Source organism: Cyrtonyx montezumae, unplaced genomic scaffold (assembly GCF_038088225.1).
Source record: "Cyrtonyx montezumae isolate F1298 unplaced genomic scaffold, pur_monq_1.0 scaffold_88, whole genome shotgun sequence".
NCBI lineage: Eukaryota > Metazoa > Chordata > Aves > Galliformes > Odontophoridae > Cyrtonyx > Cyrtonyx montezumae.
Window position 1 is genome coordinate 117,577 of NW_027072098.1, and position 18,412 is coordinate 135,988.

The following is an 18,412-nucleotide window of genomic DNA, read 5'->3' on the forward strand; positions in this document are numbered from 1 at the left end:
AGCCCAGGGTTGGGGGGTGCTTTAGGGAAGCCATGGGGCGCCCCAGGATTGGGGTGATCGTGGAGGCCCTGAGATGGCCGTGGGGCGGCCTCGAGCCCAGGATTCGTTGCGTGGGGCCTCTGAGGGCCCCGCAATGGCACTGAGCCCCCAGGATCCCCACGGGGGGAGGCAGTGCGGCCCCCCTGGGCTGTGGGGTGGCCTTGAGAAGCTCAGGATCGTTTCGGAGGGGCTATGGAGCGTCCCGGGTCGCTGTGGGGCGGTTCTGAGGGCCGCAGAACTAGTGTGTGGGGGGGGAGAGGGGGTTGAGACCCCCAGCAGCAGTGTGGCGCAGCCTTGAAGAATCCAGGATTTATTTTGGGGGGGGGGGGGACTGGGAAGGCTGCGAGGGTCCCGGTTGCTGTGGGGCGGTATTAAGGCTCCCAGAAGTGTTGCTTTGAGGGCGGCCTTCAGCCCTCTCAGATCGCCATAGGGAGAAGGGGACACAGAGCACCTCAGAAGAGCCGTGGGGTGGCCTGGAGCACCTTCCCCCCTCAGGATCACTGTAGGAGCAGGGCAGGGGACGGTCTGAGGGCCCTAGGATCGCGCTCAGGGCCGCGACCACCTCAGGACCCGTCCGGATCCCCGGGGCCCGGCTCACCGCCTCACCGCAGCTCAGCCCGCGGCTCACAGACCGCTGCAGCTCCGATGGCCGCCGCCGGGCTGGGAGAGCCTCACGAGCCCCGCAGGGGCGGACTGGGGTCCTCGGAGCCCCGTGAAGAGCCCTTGGGCGGAGGGTCCGAGCCCCCGGGACGCCCGCGCCCGTTGGCCGCCGCCGCACAAAATGGCGGCGCCCGCCTCAGCCCTCCCCCTCCCTCTGCACCTTCGCGCGCGACAACAACAGCCAACAGCGCCGCCCTCACGTGATTCGCGGTGGCCAATCGGCGCACCGGGAATGGCAGCGTCGACCAATGACAACCCCGGCGCCGGGCGGAAGGGCGGGGGGGAGCGGCGCGGCTGAGTGGCGTGTGGGGCGGCCAAGCGGAGCGCAGCGCGCTGAGCGCCGCCGCCCAATGAGACGTCGGCGGGGCGGGTGCAAGCGGGTGGCTGACGTCAGCGCTTCCACCGACCAATCAGCATCCAGGTGGTGTCTATATAAGGGCGGCCGGGGGCAGGCCGAGCGGCGCCATTTCGTGGGGACGAAGGGACGGTGCGGGTCGGACCCGGCGCGCGCTGGGGGGCGGCCCCAATCCGCCTCCATCCTCCACCGGGCGGGCCCAGCCCCCGCCTTCGCGCTCCCGGACGGCTCCACCGGACCCTCCCCGGCCTCCGTAGCGACCCCTGCCTGCGGCCGCCGGCACCGATCCCACTTCGGGGCCTACGAGCCAAGATGGAGCCCTCCCGCTGAACCATCCGCCTCCATCCGCTCTCTGCCCGCCTTCCATCCGCCCTGCGCCGCCCTTCCGAGGATCCATCCGGCTCCCGGCGCCGTTCCCGGCCCTATATCGGCGGCGTCGCGGCGGGTTCCGAGCGCAGCGGAGAACAGCAAGGTCCCCGCTCTCCGTCCAGGCCCCGCCGCCATTTTCTCCGCTGATGTGAGGGCGCGCGGCGGGGCCCGGCCGGAGCCGCCGCCTCATGCCCGGCCCAGGGCCGCTGCCTTAACGGGCGCTGCTCGGTGGGCAAAGTGGGGGGGACGTCGGAGGAGGCGGCGGCGGGAGGAGGAGGAGGAGGTGGAGGAGGAAGGCCGGGAGCCAGGGCCGGGCACGCAGCCGCCGGTATGCTGCAGAATGTGAATCCCCAGAGCAAGTAGGTGTGATGGGGGGGGAGAAATGGGGGCCGTGGGAGTTGTGAACGTGGGGTGGCATTGCCGTGGGGACGGTGGTGTGGGGCTGCCGCGCCTGGGGCCGGTTGGGTCTCATTCATCTGCTGGTTGTCCTCGTCTTGTGTATTGCTCGCCCTCCGTGGATCCATCGTTTGGGGACAGGGACGCGGGGACCCGGCAGCCCCACGGTCCCCGTGGATCCCGACAGGGACGCGGGGAGCTGGATCTTACAGAGCTATCACCGTTTATCTGCTCTCAGTCCCTGTGGATTCTTAGGGACAGGTGCAGCGGGACTCGGTCCTACAGGGAACCCGTTAGCTTTGCTGTCCCCGTGGTTCCGATGGGCTTTAGGACCTGACTCCTATGGGGAGATGGGGCCGGTGTGTCTAAGTGCTCTGCACCTGACATGGTTTTGTCCGACTGAGCTGCTGCTTTTCCCTGTTTATTTGTTCCGCGTTCCCTTGGGTCTTTTGGGGACAGGGACGCGGTGACCTGGCACCCTAAAGGGACCTGCTGTTCCTTCCTTTAGCTTTTCCCTTTGCCGGCCAAGCTGCCTTTATGGCCATGGATCCTACAGGGGACCTGGTAGCCTGGTAGCCTTGTCCCCATGGATTCTGGCAGGGACACAGGATATGTGCATATTGTAGTCGTTCCCATAGATCTTTTGAGGACAGGGACACAAGGGCCTGGATCCTACAGTGCATCGACAGTACCATCCCCATGAATCCTTTAAGGATAGGGAGGTCGGACCTGCATCCTGCAGGGTCATCTGCTCATCGTCCCCACGAATCCTACAGGGAACAGTTATGTGGGACCTGGATCTTACAGGGACATGGGGCTGCTATGTCTCAAAGCTGTATGTGTAGAGACAGTTGGGTCCTATTGCTCTGCTGCTTGTCTCCATTTATCTGCTCGCTGTCCCTGTGGATCCTATAGGAAGCCTGGCAGGGACCCAGATCCTCCAGGGCCATGCCCATTTATCTGTTCCGCATCCCCATGGATCCTTTTGGGGCAGGGATATAGGGACACAGCAGCTCCCTGCTGCTGTCCCTGCCTTGCCCTGGGGATGAGGGTGCAGTGGGGACCTCCACCAGTGGTATGGGGCTTCTGGGTCACAAAGCTCTGAATCTGGGGCCAGTTAGATCCCACTGATTAACTGCTTGTGCCTATGTATCTGCTCCCTATTGCTGTGGATCTTTTGGGGTTGGGGACCTGGCAGCCATGCAGTCTGTGTCAATTCTGTCAGGGACACGGGGACATGGATCCTACAGGGAACCTGGTAGCTGTGCTTTCCCCATGGATTCTGTCTGGGCCATCCTAATTTATCCACTCCTCATTCCCCTGGGTCCTTCGGGGACAGGGTCACAAGGACCTGGAAGCCTTTAGGGTTCAGCTGACAGTGCTGCGTTTGGGGATGCTGTCCCCACGCTGAGGGGTCCCCCACCCTGTCCTCCCACACTATGGTGCTGCTGCCAGGGCCACTGTGTCCTTCTGTCACCTTCCTTCCTTGTCATTCCCACCATGTCCTTGGCAGGATGGGGTTATACTGGGAGCTGCCTGTGAAAGTGCTCTACATTCCCCCTATTTTCCTGCTGATAAATTCTCCTCGTGCTGCAGACAATTCCACATTCTCCCAGCTGCTTTTCTTTAATTTATTTTTTCCTCCCAATTAAATCCTCATTTTCCCACTTAAACTTCTGTGCTGCGTCATCCGTTGGCGTCCGCTGTCCCGTTCCCAGCCCAGGGCCTCAGCGTTGGGGTGTTGTGCCACCTCGTCACGCTGTAGTCTGCACTGCTTGTCACATCCCGGGCTGGTGTAACCCCTGGGCGCTGATGTCACTCCCTGCACCTCCTCTTTGTTTGCTCCTGTCTTCCTCCTTTCGATTACTCTTTTTTTTTTTCCTTTTTTGAGCCATTTTGGTGCACCTTAGCGGAGGAACGCCGGCCCCTTCCCCGCTGATAACATCTCTGTCTCCCTTGCAGGATTCTGGGGGAGGGAAATGCCGGGCTTATGGGTTTGGCGACGGAATCGACCCCGGGCAAACGCATCCGCAAACCCTCGCTGCTTTACGAGGGCTTCGAGAGCCCCACCATGGCCTCGGTACCGGCCCTGCAGACCCCCCAGGCGAACCCCCCTCCTCCAGAGGTCTCAAACCCCAAAAAGCCCGGCCGGGTCACCAACCAGCTGCAGTACCTGCACAAAGTGGTGATGAAAGCCCTGTGGAAGCACCAGTTCGCTTGGCCTTTCCGTCAGCCCGTCGACGCCGTCAAGCTGGGCCTGCCGGTAACGTGCCCCCTCGTGCGGGTCCCCCAGCGTGGCTGTGTGTCCCCACAACTTGTCCCCTGGGTGCTAAGGGCCGCCCCGAGCCGTGGTCCCCTGCCTGAGAGTGCCACCACAGGGACGGCGTTGTCCCCTCTATGGGCTCCACCACAGAGATGCAGCTGCAGGTGCCTGGGCTGTGCTGGCCTCGCCCTCTCTTGGGGGCGTAATCCCAACCCCACAGGCTCTGAACCCCACCCCCAATAGGGTGACCTGATGTCCTCAGAGCTGCTGTCCCCTCCCAGTGCCACTGCACAGGTATGGGTGAGGTGACGCAGCTGCTCTAGAGGGAACCCGGACGTTTCCTCACCTAATCTCTTGTGCCCTGAATGCGTTTTGCAGATTCCCATCCATGAATTTGTAGAAGACATCTTGTGACCCCAATATTAAACGCCAGCCCCCCGTGCACCTGTGGCGCCCAAGGATTTAAAGCCCAGAGGTAAATTCCACATAGGTTTGCTCTTACTTCAGTGCTAGCGTCCCCCATTGCACCTAATGCTGCAGACACCGCTGTTTTGGCTGTCCCCATAGCGTAGGCACCCCAAAAGAGCCCCGAAGGTCCCCCGAAGGTACAGAGCGACACGGTGGCACTCTCGGGCGGGGACCGGACCCGGAGGTGTTTTTTCCATCCCTTTGCCCTGCTTTTGCTGCATGGTGCGAGAGCGGATCTGTGTGCGTGCCAACATCCTGATGCTTCTGTGGGGGTGTTGTGCTCCTAAAAACCCCAAACCAACCGCTTCTGGGGCTGGGAGGGGTGCGGTGTGCTCACCAGCGTGCTGCTGACTGTGCCTCCGTCCTCTGTGCAGGATTACCACAAGATCATCAAGCAGCCCATGGACATGGGGACGATCAAGCGGCGCCTGGAGAACAACTACTACTGGGGGGCGGCCGAGTGCATGCAGGACTTCAACACCATGTTCACCAACTGCTACATCTACAACAAGGTGAGGGCCATGCCGTGGTCGCTTTAGGGCCCGCGGTGCCATCTCTGCATCCCGTGACGTTTCGGTTGTCCCCGTAGCCCACAGATGACATCGTGCTGATGGCACAAACTCTGGAGAAGATCTTCCTGCAGAAGGTGGCCCAGATGCCGCCAGAAGAGCAGGAGATCGTGGTCCCGGTGGCCAAGAACAGCCACAAGAAGGGAGCATCACGTGCAGCAGGTACCTGGGAGTCTTGGGGTTATGCTTCAGGTGGAGCACTGAAGGGATCTTGGTGCTAACGGGGTGTCCTCCCACCCCCAGCGCTCCTGGCAGGCCTCACAGCTGCTCAGCAAGTGCCAGCTGTCTCCTCTGTGTCCCACACCGCTGTGTACACCCCAAGCCCCGACATCGCCACCACCATCGTCAACATTCCCCACCCGTCCGTCATCTCTGCTCCGCTCCTCAAGTCGCTGCACTCCGCTGCCCCGGCCGTGCTGGCTGCGCCCGCACCCACCCAGCCCGTGGCCAAGGTGGGAGATGGGAGCCCTTTGCTGGTGGGAGGAGGCTCCGTGGGGAGTGCTGGGCCTCGTGGTCATCCACTGTTGTGTATTTTGGTAGAAAAAGGGCGTGAAGCGGAAAGCAGACACCACCACCCCCACCACCACCGCCATCATCGCCACCAGCGGCGAATCCTCCCCCTCGGCCACGCTGCTGGAGGCCAAGGCGGCCAAAATCCCCGCACGGCGTGAGAGCGGCCGCCCCATCAAACCCCCCAAGAAGGACTTGCCAGATTCCCAGCAGCACCAGACCTCCAAAAAGGGCAAATTGTCGGAGCAGCTCAAATACTGCAACGGGATCCTGAAGGAGCTGCTCTCCAAGAAGCACGCCGCCTACGCCTGGCCCTTCTACAAGCCGGTCGACGCCTCAGCGCTGGGGCTGCACGATTACCACGAGATCATCAAACACCCCATGGACCTCAGCACCATCAAGGTTCTCTTGGGGACCCCGTGGGCGTTGGCACAGCCTCATGGGGGATTTTTTTGGGGGGGGGAGTGGTGGCTTTGTGGCCCGCTCACCCCCTTCCCTCCCCACAGCGGAAGATGGAGAACCGGGACTACCACGATGCGCAGGAGTTCGCTGCTGACGTCCGGTTAATGTTCTCCAACTGCTACAAGTACAACCCGCCCGACCACGACGTGGTGGCCATGGCCCGCAAGCTGCAGGTGGGTGGGGGCACCCAGCAGCCCCCTTAGCCCCCCAACCCACTGAGCTCATCCCTGTGCATCCTCTCTCTTAGGACGTCTTTGAGTTCAGCTACGCCAAGATGCCCGACGAGCCGCAGGACGCCAGCCCGCCCTCCGTGTCCGCCCCGCTGCTCGGAGCCCTCTCCAAATCCTCCTCCGAGGAGTCCTCCAGTGATGAGGATGACGAAGACGAAGACGATGAAGATGATGATGAGGATGAGAGCAGCAGCGAGAGCTCGTCAGAGAGTGAGGAGAGCTCTGACTCAGAGGAGGAGCGCGCCAACCGCCTGGCAGAGCTGCAGGAGCAGGTGAGGGCCGGAGCCGGGCCGGTGCTGCTGCCTGTGCCCGCTCCCCATGCCCGCCTCACCCCCTGTCTCCCCCCACAGCTGCGGGCCGTGCACGAGCAGCTGGCTGCCCTCTCACAGGGCCCCGTTTCCAAACCCAAAAAGAAGCGGGAGAAAAAGAAAAAGAAGAAATCAGAGAAGCACAAAGGGAGAGGAGGCGACGAGGAGAGCCGGGCGCGTCAGGCGCAGCTCCGCAAAGCCAAGAAGGGCGGCGGGGGGAGCGGCGGCGGGGGCAGCTCCAAGTGAGTGCCACTCACACCGTGCAGGCGAAGGGGGTGGTGAGGGCAGGTGGGCTGCAGCAATGATTTGATGGCAGCTGGTCTGTGAGTGCTGCCAGAATGGAACACTGCTGGTCACTGGGAAAGGGGCAGTGGGCAGATGGGAGGGCTCTGTAGGGGTTTTTTGGGGGGTGGGGGGTCAGCTGTGGGGCGGTCCATGAGGGTTAGTGTTCCTAACCATGCTTCACTTCCTGCAGGAACTCAAAGAAGGCAGCGAAAGCAGCACTGCCCCCTCCACCCACACTCTATGATTCGGAGGAGGAGGAGGAGAGCAAACCGATGACGTACGACGAGAAGAGGCAGCTGAGCCTGGACATCAACAAGCTGCCAGGGGAGAAGCTGGGCCGTGTGGTGCACATCATCCAATCCCGGGAGCCCTCCCTGCGAGATTCCAACCCCGAGGAGATCGAGATCGACTTCGAGACCCTCAAACCCTCCACGCTGCGTGAGCTGGAGCGCTACGTGCTGTCCTGCCTGCGGAAGAAACCCCGCAAACCCTACAGCGAGAGTGAGTGAGGAGGGGGCTGCCGAGTCTGGTGGGTGGCCCTGCGGGGGGGGGAGGGAGTGGGGCAGCACGGGGCTGAACCCCACCTCTCACAGCCATGAAGAAGCCGGTGGGGAAGACGAAAGAGGAACTGGCGCTGGAGAAGAAGCGTGAGCTGGAGAAGCGTCTGCAGGACGTCAGCGGGCAGCTCAACTCCGCCAAGAAACCCCCGAAAAAGGGTGAGTGTGGGGAATGGGGGTGGGAGGAAGGGGGGACGGGGCCACGGTGCTGAGCGCAGTCCCATTGCAGCCAACGAGAAGCCCGAGTCGGCGCAGCAGGTGGCCGTGTCGCGGCTCAGCGCGTCCAGCTCCAGCTCCGACTCCAGCAGCTCCAGCTCCAGCTCCTCGTCCTCGGACACCAGCGACTCGGATTCGGGTTAAGACCCCACAGCACCACGGGGGGGGGACAGATCCCGAGCGGCTCTGCGGGACCGGGCCGGCGTCAGCGGACTGAGAGCCCCCGGCACCCGCGGGACGTCCCATGGAGGGCTCCCGCTGTGAGCAGAGGACCCCGAGCCCCCCCAGGGGGTGGCGGGGTTGGACAAAGGTGGGGGGGGGGTGTGTTGTGGTGGAGCTTTTCCCCCCTCCTCCCCCCCCCTCCTCCAGGGCAGGTTTTATTGTTTGTTGTGTTAGGGTTGGCTTTATTTTCTTCTTTTTTTTCTTTTTTTTTTTTTTTTTCCTGATTTGTGGGATTTTTTCCGAGAAAAAAAAAAAAAAAAGGAAAAAAAAAAAAGGTTTGGGGGTTTTTAAGAAAAAAAAAGAAAAAAAATAACAAAAAAAGCATTTAAAGAAGGAAAAACACAGAGCGATGGGGGGGGCAGTGGTGCAACCCCCCCCTTGGGGTTTTAATTTATTGGAGCTGCGTCGTGCTGGCGCGGGCCCGGCCCCTGTACATTACACCCCCCCCCGGCACGCGGCGCCGCATGATCCCACTGTGGGGGGGGAGAGGGGAAGGGGGGGGAGGGGGAGGGCCGCCCCTTTTTTACGTTGACTGTATAATTTTTTTCTACTCGTTTTGTTTTTGTTGTTTATTTTCCCCCCTCCCCTCCCTTTCACCCTCCTGCCCCCCCTCCCCCGTTGCCCCCTTAGAGCCGTGTTTTCATCTTACTGTATGTTTCAAACCTTTCGATTCTTTAACGTGTAAATAAAGAAAATATTATTCGAGTTGAGCTGGGCCACATCCCCCCCCCAGCTCTGCGCGGTGACAGGTGCCACAGCATCACTGCCCCACAACTGCAGGCACAGATCCACGGCCCTATATCCATGACCCAACACTGCTGGTGGGGCCCCGGGGTGGGGGAATGGGGGGAGATGATGTAGGGAGCATGGGAGGGGGCTCTGGAGAACGTGGGGTGACTGCTGAGGGTACTATGGGGGAATAGGGGTGACCATGCGTGGAAGTGACCCCCAAAACATACCAGTCCTGCGCCCCGCCCTCCCCCCCCCAATGATCCATGTCCCGTGGGGACGTCGGAGCGCTTCCCCACGCAGCTTTCACTTCCCTCCCCTCCTCCCACGCGATGGAAATCCCCAACGGTTCACGGGTACCGAACAGCAGGGGTCAAAGTCAGCGCGTTTATTAGGATGGGGGCAAAGTGTGCATCGCTGGGGGGGGTGGAGGACGCGGCGACCACGGGAGGGAGAGCCGAGGAGAGGGCGGGGAGTGCGGGACGGGGAGCGGCTCCACGGGGCAGCAGCTAGTTCAGCATCCCTGCGGGGAGAGGGGGAGAGGGGGACAGGGGGACGGCTGAGCCCCCGCCGCGGGCTCGGGGCTGCGCAGCGCAGCGGGGCCGGGAATGGGGACGGGAAGTTACCTGGAGCGGCGGACACGGGACGCCCTGAAACACAGAGAGACGAGCTCAGCGCGGACGTGCCCCCCCCCCCTCCCCCCCACCCCCCTCCCGGAGCAGCCCCGCTCCCCACCGCTCACCTTTCTGACCGCGCACGAACAGGAAGAGCCCCACCGCCAGGAACACGGACCCCAGCACGAAGCCCCCCACGCCCGTCAGCAGTTTGCTCCTGCCCGCGTCCGACGGGGGCTCTGCGGGGACGGCAGCGGGGGCTCAGCGCCGGGGGCCGCGCTCCCACCTTCCCCCTCCCCAACCGGGTGCCGGGGGCCTTACCCCAGCGCTGGATGATGGGCTGCTTCAGGCTGGCGTGCTCCACATGGCACTCGTAGCTGTCCCCGCTCCGCGGGCTGCCCTCCAGCACCACCAGCACCTGGTAGGTCCAGTCCCCGTTCTGGATCACGTCCGTGGACACCACGCGGTCCGTCTCCTCGCGCCCGTTCTGGAACCACTTCACCTCGATCTCCGGCGGGTAGAAGCCCGTCACGTAGCAAGCCAGACGGTCGTTTTCGGGCAGGGAGCTCGACGGCAGCGCCGTGACCCTCACCATGGGCTCCACTGGGGGGGCACGGGGGCAGCGCTGGGGACGGGCTGCGAGAGCGCGGGGCGGCCCCTCCGGCCGCGCTGTGCCCCGATGCACTCACCTCTCCTCTGCACCGTGAAGGACTCCCCCACCTCGTAGTTGTGCCGGCAGACCGTGTCCACATTATTCATGTATTGCTCCAGTAGATCGGGGTTGCTGTTCCAGCGTGCAGCTTGCGGCTCACCCAGGGGTGTATCGGCCACAAATTTCCCCACATCGCTGTCGAAGTGCGCGAACTGCTGCCGGTTGTAGACGTGCCTCACCACAAGCCTCACCTGCTCGGTGCCGTTGAGGTAGTGGCACTCTGCTCTTAAGGAATACTGGAAGAACGCTGCGGGCAGAGGGCACGGTCAGGGCGCTCAGTCACCCTCCATCCCCAATCCCCTCCCAGTCCCAATCCCCTCACTCCCCCACTACGGCTGCTCTGCCCCCCCTCCTCCCCCCCCCCCCACCCCCTCACCCCCCCCCGCAGCCCCGAGCACCGCACACGGACGGGGTCGGGCAGAAGGGCTCCGGGCTTCTCCGGAGCGGACCCGGCGCCGTCCCCCGCTCCGACTCACCCGAGGGCCGCGTGCCGGCGGCCGGCCGGGCTCCCAGCGCTACCAGTGCCACCAGCACGGCCCCCGCCGCCGGGACGCGCCCGCTCCCCATGGCCGCTGCCGTCGGAGGATGGATGGCACCGGCACCCCGCGAGCCGCGAGCCCGGGGCCGGGCGGGGAGGGCCAGTGAGCGGCGGCTGTGCGCGGCGTCAGCCGTCTCCGGGCAGAGCTCGGCGCCGCGGGGCTCCCTCTCACACTCTGCCCCCGTCCCGCTGCCCCACGCCTGTTCCCATCTCCCTCCCTCGTCCCACCCCACGGTCCTCCCATCACCACACCGTGCTCACTCCACGGTGTGCTCCCCCCGTGGTCTCACCGCAGCCGTGCCATGGTCAGCTCTTTGTCACCCCGTTCTCACCCCGTATTCCCCCTTTATGCCCCTCCGCTCGTGGTTAACACACATTTCCCTCTGTGATCGGGTCGGGGCCACCCAGTTGTCCTTGCTGGGACAGGACCTGGCCATTCCCAATGTCATCCACGTGTCCATGTGCGACAGGTCCTGGTCATCCCTCATGGCATCCGGATGTTCATATGGGATGGGATCCCAAGGTCACTTAATCCCATTCCCAGTGTCACCCTGATGTCCACGTGGTATGGCACCCAGATGTTCCCAGTGCTTCTCCACCCCAGGCCTTCCCACTTCACAACCCAAGACCACCCACTCCCGCCGTGATCTCGCCATGGTCATCCCATGGTCACCCCATGGTGTGGCAACAGTCACCCCATGGTCACCCAATGGTGTCACCGCAGTCAAGCCACGGTCAGCTCTTTGTGACCCCATCCTCACCCCATATTACTTCTATTCCCTCTCATGGTCCCGTCATGGTCACACCACTTTCTGCCCGTGGTCCTCTCGTGGTCCTTCTGTTTCCTCATGGTTATCCCATATCATCCACCTTTGGCTCCTTGTCACATTGGGGGCGGTGACAAATGGTGTCCCCCAGGGGTCCATCTGCCAGCAGTGCTCCTCAGCATCCTCACCACGGCCCACTGAAGGATGCTGAAGACCACGAAGACCCCCAAAGACCTCCATCCAAATGCAGGAGGGTCACATATGTGAAGGGACCTCATCCATGGACATGGGATGGGTGGGAATGGCAGTGTATGAGTGGGTGTGGGCAAAGCTGGGGTGTCCCACCCATGTCCCCACTCAGACACCATTCCCAAATGTTTCCCCTCTCCGACACTGTTTTGTTTTTGGTTTTTTTTTATGTTTTTTTTCGGGGATTTACACTCGGGAGGGGGCGGGGCCGCGGCCGAAGCGAAAGCGAAAGCAGCGGACGGCGATGGCGGCGGGGCTGCGGCTGCTGCTGGCGGGTGAGAACCGAGGTCCCCTCGTGTCCCACCCCCACACATCGCCCCCCCCTCATGCTGAGCCTCTCCCCCACCCGCAGGGCTCTGCTGGTCCCAGTTTAGGGTGGAAAACGCCGCATCTCCTCCTCCTCCCCGCTCCGCTCCGGTACGGTGCGCGCTGCGGGAAGAGGGGGGACGTGGGGGGATGCTGCCGGGCACGGCCCGTCCCGCACTGCTGAGCTTTGGGGGGGACGTGGGGACCCCTCCCGAGCCCGGCCCGGAGCCCGAGGTCACATTCAACGTCAGCGGTATGTGTCCAAAATTAATCCCAGAATGTCCCCACTGTCCTCATTACCCCCTCCCCACCCTCCCCTGCCCCATGCCCCCCCATCCCTTTGTTCCTCACACTCCTCTCTCCTCCGCAGACCCCTGGGGAGCTCTGACCCCACTCGGGGTCCCCCCCCGGGATCCCCCCAGCTGTGAAATAAACCCCACGACCCCCCAGACCGGCTCTGCCCCATGGAGCCGCCCCCTGAACCCCGACGCCCGCAGCCCTCCAGCTGCAGGGGGGCTGTGGTGGGTGGCGGCGGTGGGGACCCCCCAGTACAGCGTCACTGCACTGCTGCAGGGGGGGATGAGCACAGATGGAGCCACCACTGCCGCCGGTAAGGGGGCGGGGAGGGGGGCTCGGGTGTCCTCCCTGGGTGTCCCCGTGTCCTTCTGTGTCCCCCATGTGACCCCCTGTCTCCACGTGTCCCCACGCATCCCTGTGTCCCCCAGCACATCCCCCTGTCCCCCCCCATGCATCCCTATAATCCCTCTCTCCTCCAAGTGTCCCTTCAGTGTCCTCACGTGTCCCCATGCCCCCAGGCGTCCCCATGTTCCCCATAACCCCCCCATGCATCTCTGTGTCCCCCCTGCACCCCTATAATTCCCATGTCCCCACAGAGTCCCCATGTCCCCTCATCTCCCCATGTCCCCACAGCATCCCCATGTCCCCTCACCTCCCTATGTCCCCACAGTGTCCCTGGCAGTGCTCACCCACACCCCGACCCTCCGGGGCCGTGTGGGGTCCCCAGTCCTCCTGCACTGTGCCTTTGCTGCTCCCCCATCTCCCTTTGTCCTCGAGTGGCGTCACCAGAACCGGGGTGCGGGGCGCGTCCTCTTGGCCTATGACAGTGCCACCGCCCGTGCCCCCCGTGCCACTCCTGGGGCCGAACTGCTGCTGGGGACACGGGACAGGAATGGGGTGACAGCGGTGACACTGCGCCTGGCGGGGCCAGCACCGGGGGACGAGGGCACCTACATCTGCTCCGTGTTCCTGCCCCACGGGCAAGCACAGACAGTGCTGCAGCTCCATGTCCTCGGTGAGTCCGTGTGGGGTCAGGCAGTGCTCCTGTGGGGTGTGTGAGACTGGGAGGTGTTCCTATTGGTCATATAGGACGCATGGGATCTGGTGGTATTCCTATGGGGGCTGTAGGGTGGATGGGACTGGGTGGTGTTCCTATGGGGGTTATAGGATGGATGGCACTGGGTGGTACTTCTGTGAGGACTATAGGATGGAGTGGCATCACTCCATAGTTCACCTATGGGTTTATGGGGGGAGGGGGTGTGAATTGTATAGGATGGGGCCCTGTGGGCTGTATGGGACCAACGTTCCCCCATGTGTCTTCCAGAACCCCCCAAGGTGACGCTGTCCCCAAAGGAGCTGGTGGTGGCCCCGGGGATGCCAGCAGAGCTGCAGTGTCACGTGTCTGGCTTCTACCCCTTGGACGTGACAGTGAAGTGGCAGCGTCGCTCAGGGGGCTCGGGGACATCGCAGTCACCCGGGGACACGGTGGTGGACACCTGGACGTCGGGTCACCACCGCGCTGCCGATGGCACCTACAGCCGGACGGCGGTGGCACGGCTGATCCCAGCACGACCCCAACACCATGGGGACATCTACACCTGCGTTGTCACCCACACTGCACTGACCAAACCAAAGCGTGTCTCTGTCCCACTGCTCCTGGCTGGTGAGAGGGGACGGGGGGGACATTAGAGGCACTGGGGGTGGGACCGTGGGCCATCAGGACCATGGCTGATGGCCCCAGGGTTGGAGACCCCACCCAGGGTGGTGTCACTGTGCTTAGGGATGTCCTTGTCCACACAGGCATCGAGGGGCCACGTCTGGAGGATGCCACGGGGCTCTTCTTGGTGGCTTTTGTCCTCTATGGCCTCATCCGCTGGCTCAGCCCTACAGGTGAGGGCTGTTCCCATCTCCCAGTGCCCATGTGTCCCCAGATCCCAGTGGCCCCACGACCCAACATCTCCATGAGCAGTGTCCCTATGTCCCAATATCCTAATGCTTCCAAGTGTCCCCATGTCCTCATCCACTCCCTCTTTCTCTCTCCTCAGCCCCACTTCCCGAAGAGGACACCAAGGTAACACCCCCCCAAAGAAACAAAATACCCCCCAAATGCCCCCAAGTACCCCAAAACTCACCATCCTCATTCCCTCCACTCTCTCATACAACGTCTTGCAGAAATCGCAGTGACCACAGTAATCTGTGCTCGGTCTTCCATCACCTCAGCTCCAGACGAAGAATTTTTCTCCCCAAAATGCTCTCTGTTCTCCGTGTGGTGGTGTCCCCACAAACCAGATCTGGGTGCAAAGGGGAACTGGGGGCAGTGGGAGCAGTGTGGACTTTCCGTTGTGCGAGAGCCGGGGAAGAGAAACGGGCGGTCCGCGCTGCTCCCCTCCGTGCACGTCGGTGCTCCTTAAGCGAAATTACTCTTTTTTATTGCATAAAGAGAGGCCAAAAAAAAAAAAAGGGAAAAAGAAGTGCTACAGACATCATTAAAATTCGTATGCGTGAGTTCAGATTTGCTTGGGTTCGCGCAGCCCTACGGGCGGCACTGTCGGACCTCAGTTGGAGGAGCACAATCCCCCTCCGCAGCTTAAAGCGGAGCTGTCTCCTCTCGCTTCCTCCTTTTCGCGTCCAGGGGTCGCTCAGGTGCTGATGCAGAAGCTCTTCCTCGGGCTCTGCGCTGCGGGTTTGGTGCAAACCCAATTCCTGTGCGCGCTGCAGCAGGAGGAGCTGAGCCCCACGTCCCCCAGGTACGCGCAGAGACCACCGCCCTGCACCCGGAACCTGGAAGGACAGACAGAAACCCACCCCGGGGTGGAGGGGATCGCAGTGGTGATCACAGAATTGTAGGGATTGGGAGGGACCCCTTAGAGGTCATCAAGTCCAACCCCCCTGCCAAATCTTTTTTCCCACCGCCTGCACCGCTTCCACCTCTCTGTGAGCCTCTATGTCTCAAGGCGGTGCAAAACGCCTTCTCCCCATCTCCTCACCCCATAACCTCCTCCAGAAATGGCCCCCAATCCCAGAGGAGCTCCACATCTCAGGTCTGGGGAAGCTGCTGAACCTGAGAGGAGGATGAGGACTCACGGGTGAGATGAAGGCGAGCGGTTCACCCATTGCCACGGGTGATCTTCTCCTTCCCGTGAGAGGCCCACCCAGTGTGGCGAGCTGCCTCTGTACCTCATTGTGAAGCTCTGGAAAGGAGGGGAGAGAACAGATCATGGGGCTTTGGGACATCCCCTGCGTGCCACCACCCGCAGAACCCCTCTTTCAAGCAATAATCTGAATGCTGTGAGTTGCCTGCACTCCTTCAGTGCTTGAAATTGCCAGACCATGACCGAAACCCGTGGCCTTTAAGGCAGAGTGTCTGCTTCATGGTTCTATAGAAATACATATACATTTCTCCTTGAATCCCTTGAAGAAATTTGAAGACCTACCCTCAGGACAACCATTATCCCATCTCCTCACCCCAAAGTCAGAAAGGAAATACTCAAAGAGCACACGAGGAGCCCCAAAGTGGGCAACACACATTGGTGGCTTCAATGTGTGCCTCCTCACCATGTCCTCAGCGCTGTCAAACACGGCCAAGGAAGCACTGAGAGCGGAGCAGTTGTTCTGGCTGGAGGTCCAATTGCTCTCGTCCTCCGAAAAGTGATAGCATTTCCCTCTGAATCCGATCCAGTCAAAGGGGCACTGAGCACAGGGCTGCGGACGGGGCTGGAACGCCTGCACTGTCATTGACAGAGCAAAGGGGACGAGAAATGTGGGAGCTGAGCCCTCAAAGTTGCAGGTGTTGAGGATTTCCTCCCTAAAAATGCCCTAAGGTGGTGTTATTCATCGTGGATGGGAGAGCAACTCTCTCTCGTGGTCCTACAGATTTCCCTCATGCCAGCATCTCTTGCTGCTTGGAGAACCAGTAGAGAAATGGCCCATTTTTCTAAAATTAAATCCAATTTGGGGCAAGGCCTGGTGCCTAGGGGCCATAGAGGAGATGGGGTTGGTCTCCTGGAGAAGGTTTTTCAACCTCTTGTGACGTCCTACACTTATAGGGCTCAGTCCTTGGTTGTGTCCCCCCTGAGGGCACAGATCCCAATCTGGGATGCACACAGGGACCCCAAATGTTGTCCCCATGCCACGGAACCCTGAGCACTCACCTGCAAAGGCAACGGCAGCGATGAGCAGGACCATGAACACGGCTGCCACGGCGAGCTGGCAGGAAAAGCACATCCCACGCTCCACCTCAGGGATGGAACCTATGGGAGAAGAGACCTCCAGAGCACTTCTGGGGCAACAACAACCCAGGGTTGAGAATTTGGCCCCAAAATGTATTTTTCCCTGGGTTAGGGTTCGGGTTAGGGTTAGGGAGGAAGGCAGAGATTAATTAATATCATGCTAATTTGTCTGCACTTAAATTTCACACTTCTCTTTGTGTGTGTGTGTGTGTGTGTTTTAACCCCTTGTGCCTTCCAAAATCCCTTTATTCTCAACCAATATAGAACAGAAATTGGGAGCTACCGGGGGAGACCCAAAAGAAACAGTGCCCCTGGGAGGATTAATTATAATTAATTACAATGAAACCATCACAGAATCACATACGTCATCCTAATGACAACAAAACTGTTCCAGAAGTGACTGCTCACAGCAAAAAATCCACCTGCTGCTCAACAAACAATAGAAATGTTCCCCTTGAGTTGAAGTGCTAGAGGAAATGAGGCTAATTTTCTTCCCACCCACATCCCTCCTCTTTGTTCTCAGAGAAGTAATTAATAAAAAACAGTAATGATTAACAGGCATCTTCGTGGGGTCTCTCCAGCGTTACCTGCCCGCCTGCTCCGTTCTGTGCCTAAAATCTCAGGATATTCCCTTGTTTCCTTCATTTTGGCGCTTCCACTTCACCTGCAAACCAAAACAACTGCCCATCAGCGGTGCCCCAAAGGCAGAGACTCATAAAGGTATATTTTGGGGGCCCATCCAAGCACTAAAACTCATTGCAACGGCTCAAAGGAAATGCAATTCCTCTCTCTGTGGTGATGACCATCCTGCTGTGAGCAGCAAGGAGAAATCCCAGCACTGCCAGGGATAGGCAAAAAAAGAATAAGCCATCACATCAGCCCCAATTTATGGTGAAAACCAGAGCTTTTCCCCATGCAATCACAGAGTGTCCCACTGCCATTCATTGCCATCACCTGAAGTTAAATATTCGTCCCCCTCCACTTCCCTTGCAGTGGAATTATCCCCCACGACCCAAACCCAGGCTCAAAAAACAAGACCCCCCCCCCCAGCCCCTCAGCTGACCTCAACACATTGCCTGGATCCGTCTGGTGCTGAATGCACAAAGAAATGCGACGTGTGGTCACCAAATGGGCTCTTTCAGGGGGGATTTCCATGGGGACGCTGCAAAGCAGATGGGGAAGGGGTGAGGGGAGATGCCCACCAGCAGAGTTCCTGTGCAGGACACAGCAGGGAAAGGAGGGGAATGCTGATTCCTGGTGCTGGCAGACTCCGTTGTGGAATTTGGCTGGATAGAGTTTTGGGCTTAAAATGCTCTGTCATTGCTATAGGGGAAAATATCTTCCATTTCCAGGAGAGATAGGGGCACTCGCAGTACAGTGCTCGCTTACTTCGGTCACCAACAGCATGGCATTCATTGAACTGCTTGAATTGAAGAGCTGGGCAGCTTTTCATCTCATTTTCCAGCCTTTTTTTGGTGCTACACTTAGCACAGGAACTCCTAATTGCAATTTTGAGTCACACCAAAAACAACCACACAGCATTAGTCAAGCTTTGTGCCATTTGCCACCTTGACAGTTGCTTAATAGTTAAATAACCACTATTTTTGTCCTAATTTCTGCTTTGACACAGGGAGGAATGGTATTCTGAGCCACTCCTTTAGCTTCTATATCCCAATCTTAAGGCTCTTAGACTCACACAGTACGTCCCTCCCCTTCCCCTTCCCCTGCTTGGATCCTCTCCTGCCTCCCCTACAGCCATCACTAATTACTGCAATAATACAGGTTTCTGACCCAATAAGCTGCAGAAAGAGAAATTAAACCCCCAGGGCTGAGAGCTCTGAACGTTACCCACAGGTGGGAGATGTTCACGTAATGGGATCCATCTCAAATTCCCCCTTTTTCAGGCATAAGTGGAGCAGAGCTGCTGGAAAAAGAAAGCAAACCTTCCAGAGAGTCTCAAGTGGTTTATTGTGAGCTGGGAACTATCAGCTGCCCATCCCATAGTGGGCAAAAGACAAGATTGAATTACTATTTTTCAAACACATGGCTTAGAACAAGCAGA

The 18,412-nt window shown here is 60.3% G+C and overlaps 4 protein-coding genes across 6 annotated transcripts; 2 read left to right on the forward strand and 2 right to left on the reverse strand.

Annotated features, from left to right (window-relative positions):
* Positions 1–1,536: 1,536 nt before the first annotated feature.
* BRD2 (bromodomain containing 2) lies at positions 1,537–7,924 on the forward strand. 3 transcript variants are annotated; one of them, XM_065753967.1, is made up of 12 exons: positions 1,537–1,782; positions 3,782–4,082; positions 4,925–5,062; positions 5,140–5,281; positions 5,363–5,571; positions 5,660–6,031; positions 6,136–6,264; positions 6,339–6,593; positions 6,672–6,871; positions 7,105–7,415; positions 7,508–7,630; positions 7,701–7,924. In XM_065753967.1, exons 1-12 carry the CDS (start codon positions 1,754–1,756, stop codon positions 7,829–7,831), a joined length of 2,340 nt encoding a protein of 779 aa, XP_065610039.1. In that variant the 5' UTR covers positions 1,537–1,753; the 3' UTR covers positions 7,832–7,924. The 3 variants fall into 3 exon arrangements, with proteins under 3 accessions (XP_065610039.1, XP_065610040.1, XP_065610041.1); XM_065753968.1 differs by having other exon boundaries at positions 6,711–6,871; XM_065753969.1 differs by lacking the exon at positions 1,537–1,782 and adding an exon at positions 4,461–4,557 and having other exon boundaries at positions 3,995–4,082.
* A 1,087-nt stretch (positions 7,925–9,011) lies between these two features.
* Positions 9,012–10,639, reverse strand: LOC136059843 (class II histocompatibility antigen, B-L beta chain-like). The gene is made up of 6 exons (XM_065753993.1): positions 10,441–10,639; positions 9,942–10,211; positions 9,574–9,855; positions 9,381–9,491; positions 9,265–9,288; positions 9,012–9,161 (listed from the first exon to the last, which is right to left on the reverse strand). Exons 1-6 carry the CDS (start codon positions 10,529–10,531, stop codon positions 9,148–9,150), a joined length of 792 nt encoding a protein of 263 aa, XP_065610065.1. The 5' UTR covers positions 10,532–10,639; the 3' UTR covers positions 9,012–9,147.
* A 1,077-nt stretch (positions 10,640–11,716) lies between these two features.
* TAPBP (TAP binding protein) lies at positions 11,717–14,370 on the forward strand. The gene is made up of 8 exons (XM_065754006.1): positions 11,717–11,793; positions 11,871–12,077; positions 12,195–12,434; positions 12,792–13,136; positions 13,446–13,784; positions 13,922–14,011; positions 14,167–14,192; positions 14,294–14,370. Exons 1-8 carry the CDS (start codon positions 11,763–11,765, stop codon positions 14,303–14,305), a joined length of 1,290 nt encoding a protein of 429 aa, XP_065610078.1. The 5' UTR covers positions 11,717–11,762; the 3' UTR covers positions 14,306–14,370.
* A 338-nt stretch (positions 14,371–14,708) lies between these two features.
* Positions 14,709–17,445, reverse strand: LOC136059851 (C-type lectin domain family 2 member B-like). Its single transcript, XM_065754007.1, has 6 exons — positions 17,414–17,445; positions 16,938–17,014; positions 16,273–16,371; positions 15,677–15,849; positions 15,206–15,312; positions 14,709–14,902 (listed from the first exon to the last, which is right to left on the reverse strand). The coding sequence occupies exons 2-6, from the start codon at positions 16,993–16,995 to the stop codon at positions 14,761–14,763; spliced, it is 579 nt and encodes a 192-aa protein (XP_065610079.1). The 5' UTR covers positions 16,996–17,014; positions 17,414–17,445; the 3' UTR covers positions 14,709–14,760.
* Between the last annotated feature and the right edge of the window lie 967 nt (positions 17,446–18,412).